Genomic DNA, 9,217 nt, shown 5'->3' with positions numbered 1-9,217 from the left:
AAAGGGATAGGGCTTCCCTGGTGGCACAGTGGTTGAGAGACCGCCTGCCAATGCAGGGGACATGGGTTCGTGCCCCAGTCCGGGAAGATCCCACATGCCGCGGAGCCGCTGGGCCCATGGGCCATGGCCGATGTGCTCCGGAGCCTGTGCTCCGCAACGGGAGAGGCCACAACAGTGAGAGGCCCACGTACCGCAAAAAAAAAATAAAAAATAAAAAATTTTTTAAAAATTTTAAAAAAATAAAATAAAATAAGGGATAATATAAAAGCTTCTTTGAACCTCAGGGCAACTGCATGAGACAGAGCAGGATTATTCTTCCCATTGTTCAGGTGGGCAACTGCAAGCTCAGAGGGGTCCTGAGACTTAACTTGGCTACTATAACCAGAATGTGGTCTACTGGGATCTAGCCCGCAGGCTCTGACTTCCCACACCCAGTGAGCATTCAGGAGGAGAGGCCAAGAGAACAGATCCACCTCACGGCAGCCACAAAAAGGCTGTAGAAGCCTTGGGCCCAGAGCATCTCTGCTGCCCACCCCCCGGGGATGGGGTTGGAGAAGTCATCAGGGTTGATGGCTCAAGTAGTAGAAACACTAACCAGCAATCGGCGGGCACAAGCAGGAAAGAAAATTTATGCTTCAGCATCTTATGGGTGGCAGACTCTGAGCTGGCACCCAATACCATTTACAGGAAATCCAAGGTTAATTCTCCATCTTTCACAGGGGGAGTGAGCAGGTGCCAGGACAGTGATGGGAGGTCCAGGAGGCAGGAACTAAGGGGAAACTCCAGGTTTCCCTCAGTCTGATCCCTGTCACCCTAGCATGGGGGTAGGGGGTAGGAGTGGGGAATGAGGGCTCAGAGGCTCAGTCCTGATGGATAGGATGGCAGTTTCCAGATGTGCCCATAGCATGTATTTCTGAGAAGCTTATTCCTCTGACTATGAGTCCAGACTATCCTCATAAATGGTTTGGGGCTAGTCCATTCTCTTGACCTCTCCTTGCTCTGCCATCATGGAACGGTAATTCTGGGACGTCTTCTTTCCCACTTTATCTCAGGATGTGTAAGTCTTGGCTTCTCCAACTAGACGGTCAGAGCCTTCAGCTGCTCCGGGCCTCTCCTGATGTACTGTGAATCCGGAACCCAAGTGCCGTGGCTCTGAGTCTCAGTAATCCTATCTGTAACATCAGCAAAATAACCTCTGCTTTTGCTACTCACTGGGTTTCTGGGTACATCAAATAAGCAGCATCTTGTGAAAACACTGTGGCAACACAAGGGGCCCTCAGGTCACAAAACTTTGCTGCTGCTGATTTTTTTTGGAAACTGAGAAAGGCACGTAAAAATGACAGTGAAAAGACCCTCGTTTCTGCTGAAAGGACCCCCTGCCGTGAGACCACAGCTGATCAGACCCAAGGCTTCCATGTTAAATCTTCTTCTTTGCCACACTGTGTACCCACTGCACACAGCACAGTAGTAATCATTAGCTTCAACATCATCATCACCATCACCATCACTTAGATAACAGACACTACTCATTGAACATTTATGTCCCAGACAATATGCTAAGCACTTCAGTTCTTTGAGGAGGAAACCAACAACAGATAGGCACAGTGACTTGTACATGGCCACATAGTCAGGAATTAACAGAGTGCAGCCTGGGGAAGGCCCAACTGGAATAGAGGATAGCAGTAGTAGGCCTGGAGAACACATGCTCTATACATCTCTGTGTCACCCCTCAGAGCCTAGGACAGTAGCACTGTCCCTCTGTTTGAGAGGCCACTTGGTATATTAAGTGAAGAAACCAGAATATGTCAGAAGCTCTGGATTTCAGGCCTGCCTTGGACACCTGTAAGTCCTAAGTCTTGAGCAAATCACTTTACCTTCCAGAGAGGTTTACCTCCAGAGAGGTTTCTCTCATGAAAGTGAAGATCCTAATCTCTCTCTAACTGACCTATATCAGGGGGTTGCTATGAATGGAGATGAAGTAATATGTGTGAAAATGCTTCATAAACACTTGTAAAATGGTGGTAGTATTAATAACACAATTAGTAATAATAAAAGTAATAGCTGGCCTTTGTTGAATACTCACCATGGGGCAAGCATTGATCAAAAAATATCTCATTTAATCTGTAAAGCAACCTTAAGACATAATTAAACCTAATGGGTCTCATGAAACAAATGAGGAAACTGAGTCATAGAGACATTATGCAATTTGCTTTATGAATATGACATAATGATAATTAGTATGACATGAATGACATAATGATAATTAGTATGGCACTTGATACCAGCACCAAAAATAGAGTCCCATTTGAATCATTAATGACACTTCTTTCTGTTTCTGCAAACCATCTGCACATCTATCCCAGTCTGTTTTTCCAAATGAGTCATATAAGTTGGTACACAGCAATGAACGGGAAGCTAAAGATGGGCAAGAGACGACCAAGGAGAGAAGGTGAAGCTTCTGATGGACTGGAATCGCTCTCTTCTTATTCTTTGTAGCAGGATTGGTACTTTGCTTCCTCTTTGAAAAGCAAAACCAGCCTAGACTTTTCCAGAGCAAGAATTTCTCCAGATTTCATCTCAGAGAGTGAAGAGCTTGTTATCTAATTTGTTCAGTGCTGTGGGCCTGTTGTAACCTCCCCACTGAAACTTCAAACCAGGAGGTGATGGGAGGGTCAGCCTGAGAGGAGACATACACACACACACACACACACACACACACACACACACACACGCTCACACACACTTTTCTTTCTTTCTTTCTTTCTTTCCTTCCTTCTTCCTTCCTTCCTTCTTTCTTTCTCTCTTTCTTTCTCTTTTTCTTTCTTTCTCTCTCTCTCTTTCTTTCCTTCCTTTCTTCCTTCCTTCCTTCTTTCTTTCCTTCCTTCCTTTCTTTCCTTCTTTCTTTCTCCCTCCCACCCCTGCATCTCAAATACACATACACCCCAGCAATTCTTGTACCTTCTGAAGGCAGAGGGACTGGTCATTCACTGTCAGAAAATGGTAACACCCTGTGAGGCTTCCTTTTAAGCTATTTGAAGAAGGGGGGAATAAATAATGCTGGGTTAACAGGCCAGGTTCATATTGGTTACAGGTACAGGCTCATCTCACTGGCCTTAGGCCAGACTGATCTGAGGACACATGGTGGATCATCATTGGAGAATGTGATTTCTTATACTCAAGCTGATGATACACAGCTAGACTCATCCCCAGTTTGAAGGTGGATAAATTTCATTGGTCACCTCCAGAGCAGCAGGCTTGGTTCCAAAGGCCTTGGATCCCCCATGTTGACTACTTGGCCTTTAAAGTGAACTTGGAGATAGGAAGCCATGGAATTTTAATCTGTCTCATTTGTGGAGAAGTTCCATGCAGCGTATTTGGGGGCTTCCAATACGCATCTTGATTCCACCAGCCGAGACCTGTTGAAAGGCTCTGGTCTTATAAAGAATCTCCTCAGGTGCTTTAAAGTTTGCACAGAACTTTCACATTTGCTGTGTCATTTTAAGGTAGATGGGGCAGGAAGTTTGAGACTTAGAGAGGCAAATTGCCCAAAGTCACTTGGCTGCTCAAAGGAAAGTTGGGGTAAAATCCAGGTCTCCCAATTCTAGGTCTTTAGGCTCCCAAGTATTGTAATCCCTGGACTCACAAAGGACCTAAGAAGCCATATTGAGGCATAGCCCAAGGCATCACAAGGCCAGCTCCTGGTCCTGGGTCTTCTGACTCACCAGGGATGGCACACCAGTCTCTTCCTTTGCAGGTCTCCTTCAGTTTCTACATCTGAAGGTGTGCACCTGAGGAGCGGTCTTTCTCACAGTGGTAGTCCTGATGGGGGTGTCTGACTGAGGATGGCACAGAGATTTCCTATTAGGATCTACTTTGATCCATTGTTACTGTTCGCCTAAAGCAATGGGTGAAAAAGTTTTCAGGATGAGTTTCAGTTTAGTAGGCAAGAGAACTGTAACAGTGATGACTGCTACAGGCAAAGGAGTAGAGAGGTGTTTAGTACTGATGCTACTCCAAGACCTCATCCCATGTAACTTCCTCAGGTTCTGGACTTTCCCTTCGGCAGAAAAAGCAAACCGATGAACAAACGTGAAGTGCAACTTCAGGGTTCGCTGGTCACCACCTGGCTTTTCTTTTCCAGGTGCGGTTTGAAGGCTTGACAGGAAACGTGCAATTTAATGAGAAAGGACGCCGGACCAACTACACCCTCCATGTGATCGAAATGAAGCACGACGGCATCCGAAAGGTAAAGGTCCCTTCGCTTCAGTTCCTCAGCAGGGAGAGGGCTGAGCAGAGGCTCAGGCCAGAGCTGAGGGCCTTGCAAGCCCACTTTCCTGGACTGGATCTCTTAGAAGAGATGCAGGCAGTGAGGATTCTAGCCTCAGCTCTGCCACTAACCAGCTGGGACTTTGGGCAAGTCAGTTCCTTCCTCTGAGAATTGAGGAGATTAAATGGAGATTAAAAAAATCTCTAGCTTTGTCTTGGGGTGCTTGTGAAGATCCAAGGGATGGGAAATTACTGTGAAAATATAAAGTAATAGATGTGTATAAAATGCCCCTGCTGCTCCTATAGGATTCCAAAGTAAGAACTTGAGAATGATGATTTATTGAGGAAGTGAACCATCTTCTCCTGATCCACACTTGGTCGTATCCCCTCTACTTTCCACATAGAAGTATAAGTGAAATTTAGTTTGTGTATATGTATGCAATGTATAATATGCATGCATATTAAACATTTTGGAACAACATTCAAATCCTTGGAGAAAACAAGTCAGAATTCTACCACACTCTGGCCTCTGCCAATTTCTCTGACCTTGACCTTTGACACTCACTTCCTTCCTCCTTCCACTCCAGTCATTCTGATCAACTTTCACTTCCAGGAATGCACTATGTTCTTTCTTACCTCCCAGCCTTCAAACGTGTTCCCTCTGCCTAGGACTCCCCCTACCCCATCCCCTTCTTTTGCCTGGCCAATTCCTCCTCAGCCATCAACACTCAGAGAAAATGCTACTCCTTCCCTAGGCTCCCTTGTTATGACTCATGGCAGCCTCTATTTTACCGTCCATGGCCTTCATCACATTCCTAGTTCCTTGGGGTGGCACAGCATAACGGGTAAGAGGCATTGCACACATGGTATAAAGCTACTAGGGTGTCACGGATCAGAGTATTAGCTCTGGAATCCTGGGACTCAATCCTGGCATCACCACTTACCAGCCTGTGATTCTGGACAAATAAATCAGGTTCTTTGTGCCTTAAGTGGGGGTCACCATAACAATGCCAATCTCATAGGCTCACTGAGAGGATTAAATGATCTAACGGGTGCAGAAGTTCTGAGGGCTGTGCCTGGCACATTGAAGACTGGGTCTTCATCTCTCAAACCTGATGCTCTCTAGCCCTGTGCTGTCAAATACAGTTGCCACTAGCCATGGATGGCCATTTAACTTTAATTCTAAATAATTAAAAAGTCCCTCAGTTGCACTAGCCACATGTCAAGTGCTCAGTAGCCACAGGTGGCTAGCGGCTGCCATACTAGACGGCACAGACGTATTCAACAGATCATTTCCATCATCCCAGCAAGTTCTACAGAACAGCTCTGCTCATGCTTTCTATTCCCAACCTGTGGAGGTCCATGATGCTCTGGGTGGTTTGGTGAGATACACTGGCAGAATGGTTATAAGCTCAGGCTTTGGAGATAGACACGACCCAAATTAAGTCTCTGCCTTACTCTTTATTAGGCACGTGACCTTGAACAACTTAGCCTCCTTGGACCTCAGTTACATCATCTCCAACTGGGGAATAATGCCCTTTACCTCACAGGGTTGCCATCAGCACTGAGTGAAACAATGTCTGCTACCCACTTGCCTGTATCAAGGGATTCCCAAAAGTAGCCCCTGGAATGGAGTGGACATTCAGCCCATGTTTTGTTTGTTTCAACTGCCTTATTTAGGCCACAGGGATTTTTATGTCAGCCTTGATTTGGAGTGAGTCAGGCTGTACAAGCCCATGGAATGGATAAATCAGCAAACAGAAATTACAGAGTAACCTTAAAATCCACAAGCAAATCGTTGTGCTTTATTTTTCAGATGCTGGGGCTGTTTTTCAACTTACTTTCCAATGACTAAATCCTTTCCTAGAATGTGGGCTTAAGCATCCTTTGTTTACGGGGAATCTGACTTGAGGACAATCAATTCCTCCACATCTGTGGCTTCAGGCCTTTTACTCAGTCAGCCTCCTAACAAAGTAACTTCTCAGATTCACGGTGACCTCGTTGTGCTGGTTTCAGTGAGCAGTGCCTGGCCTTACCTGATGTAGGTAATAGAGGGGCTTCTGCTGCTTGACCAGGGGGCCTTGAGGACTCTCCCCTGATCTTTAGGCACATATCCTGGCCACCGATCTGCCAACACACCCTCTGGTTATCTGGGTCCATTTTGACATCCTACTGAAATGTGTGTGCTCTACACATAATCCATCAAATGCTTAGGATCTTCAAATGCCAGAATGGGCACTGGCTCCACTATAGATAAATCCTTGGGAAATCCCATTCAGAGACTCCACTTCACCATGGGGTGCTGATTTAGGGACCTCTATCCAAATAAAATACCTTGTCAAATTCAAGTAGGATCACAAATTCTGGTAACTGGCTGCCAAGAGAGAAGTGTAGGAAAATTCTCGAAGGTCTTTCATGAAGGGACCATCATTGTTGATTTAAACCATCTCTGCCCATCACTACTGGTCCTGTAGCTAATTTTGGACTTGAAATGGCCAAGTCTCATTTCAGCTTGATATGTATCCCCCTGCCATGCCCCAAGTTTGTCATCCCCAGTTCTGACCCAAGTATAACTGGAAAGGAAAGACTGGGCAGGGAAGAAAGTGACACAAAGTCCTACTGACGTCAATGCACAGCTCTCCAGTCCAGATGTCCTTTGGAAGTTTCTTCTTTAAATCCTTGCCACCCAACTTTGGACATACTGAGACCTGGTGTAGCTCTGAGACAGAGCTTCAATCCAGCCACTTCTCTCCATTTCCACTGCTGACCCCAGAGCCCAAGCCACCTTCCACACCTGCCTGACTCACTCAGGAGCCTCCTTACCAGTCACTAGTCCTGCTGGCCACGTTCTTGCCCCTCTAGAAGGCCATTTTCCCAACACGAGGGCCAGGATGATAATTTTCAAATATACATCAGGCTATATTGCTTCTCTCTGCCTAAAGCTTTTGACTGGCTTCCTACTGCAGGTGAAATATAACTTCTTGTCTTGACCTTCAGAACCCCAGACGCTGCATCCCTCTGACATCAGCCCTTGCTCCTCCTTCTCTGGCTCATAACTCCACAGCTACCCTATAGCATCTTTCTGTTCCTTTACCCGACATTCTCAATGACTGTAGTTTCATATGCAGTGTCTCTCCTTGTCACTCAAGTCTGGCCCAAGCAAAGTCACCTTGGAGAGGCCATCCCTGACCAAGCTATCTAAAGTGACCCCCATCCACCCAGCACAATCCCACTGTCCCAGTGTTTCACAGTGCTTACCCCTTCTGATATATTCTTGTTGGTTTACTGATCCCTCCTGAGGTTGGTAAACTTCAGCCTGCAGGCCAAATTCAGGCCAAATGCCTGTTTTTGTACAGCCCATGAGCTAATGATTTTTACATTTTGAAATAAATCAAAAGATGACTATTTCATGATATGTGAAAATTATATGAGATTACAATTTCAGGGTCCATAAATAGAGTTTTGTGGTTTTTTGGGAATACAGCCAAACTCATTTGTTTAGGTATCGTCTATAGCTGCGTCCGCACTATGACAGCAGAGATGAGTAGTTGCTACAGAGATTGCATGACCTGCAAAGCCTAAAATATTTGCAGTCTGGCTCTTTAAAGTCTGATGACCCCTGGTCTGGATATATATTGTCTTTCTTCCCCTCTTCTTCACCTCCTTGCCCCTAAAATGTCAGCTCTCTTAACACAGGGACATGGTTCTGTTATTTACTGTATCCTCGGTGCCTACAATATATTGACACACAGTAAGCACATGCAAATAAGCAGTTGTTCATTAAATGAGTGGGTAGTGTATTAAATGTTGCTGGGCAACCAGGGAGCATACTACTCTGGCCCATATTTCCATAGATCTGCCAGCAAGTAAGAAAAAAAAAATTGCTGGCAAATTTAATTTTAAAACACCTCAAGCAGAACTCAGATAAAGTTAACACATAAACTTATGAAGTTCAAATTCTTTAAGTGTGTTAGTTAAGATAACCCTAGGCGCAGTAACAGATAAACTCTAAAATCTCAGCTGTTTAATGCAACAAAGGTCTCATTCTTGTTCACCCAGTGACCAGTATGGGGGCTGGGGGCTCTGATTAAGACTCAGGCTTATGCAGGCTCCACTGTCTGTTTGGGTCTTCCTGGCTATCAACAGCCAGCTAACAGGTGAGGAAGAAAGATATTACAAACTGTGCTGGAGATTTGGGGGAGTCGGGCTAGGAGAGACGTGCATCACTTCTGCTGGCCAACCCAATCACCTGGCCCACCTAGACATATGGAAGGCTGGGAAATGCAACTGCTGTCCAGGTAGCCACTTCCCACCATACCTGTATGCTATGCAAGGCAAACAAGAATCCTTGGGGGTCCTCAGGTTGTCTTTGCCACAGGAGACATCTTCCTTTAAAAAATTTATTATAATCGATCTCATTTTTGGAGGTCAGGGGCTGTGTCTTCAGAGGAAGCTTAGAGCTAAAAATGTGGAAATTTGATTTGACGGCTATGCAAGGTAAATCAATTGAATGTACTGTTCAATGATCATCTCCTCTGTAGACATCATTTACTTAAAAAAAACCTAATCTATCATCTAGACTCATTTCCGATATTCAAAAAATCTTTAGAGGTAGATGGAAAACAGGAGATCAAAAATTATAACCGGCCCCAAGAGAAGACCTCTCACTGTCAGAACTGTTTAAATCCTCTCCTGAACGATGGGCCCCAACTTTTACCAAACTACTAGCTCTGATTTACTTTGAGATAGAATCAAAGTTCCTACATATCCTCAGTAGAGAATAAAAGGGCTGTATAATAATCCAGCCCATTTCTCTAAGAAAGGGAAATTTGCTCTCATCTCTGAAGTGCAATGTCCCTTCAAAAATCACTGCCAGCTTTCTTTTCATCAAAATGTGGAAGATTTCTCAGCCTGCTAGCTTACATGAGGGGCAAGCTGGGTTTTGGCATCA

General features: G+C 45.1%; 1 protein-coding gene across 6 annotated transcripts in view; it reads left to right on the top strand.

Annotated features, from left to right (window-relative positions):
- Positions 1-9,217, top strand: part of GRIA1 (glutamate ionotropic receptor AMPA type subunit 1) — a 313,635-nt gene that overhangs the window by 198,608 nt on the left and 105,810 nt on the right. For all 6 annotated transcript variants that reach the window (XM_007460314.1, XM_007460311.1, XM_007460312.1 and 3 more), the window contains one exon: positions 4,142-4,246. In XM_007460314.1, coding sequence (XP_007460376.1) covers positions 4,142-4,246 — 105 coding nt within the window. The remainder of the gene's footprint in view (positions 1-4,141; positions 4,247-9,217) is intronic.

The sequence above is a fragment of the Lipotes vexillifer genome, unplaced genomic scaffold, assembly GCF_000442215.2.
Source record: "Lipotes vexillifer unplaced genomic scaffold, Lipotes_vexillifer_v1.1 scaffold361, whole genome shotgun sequence".
Taxonomy (NCBI): Eukaryota; Metazoa; Chordata; class Mammalia; order Artiodactyla; family Lipotidae; genus Lipotes; species Lipotes vexillifer.
This window is presented reverse-complemented; position numbering and strand designations above follow the sequence as displayed.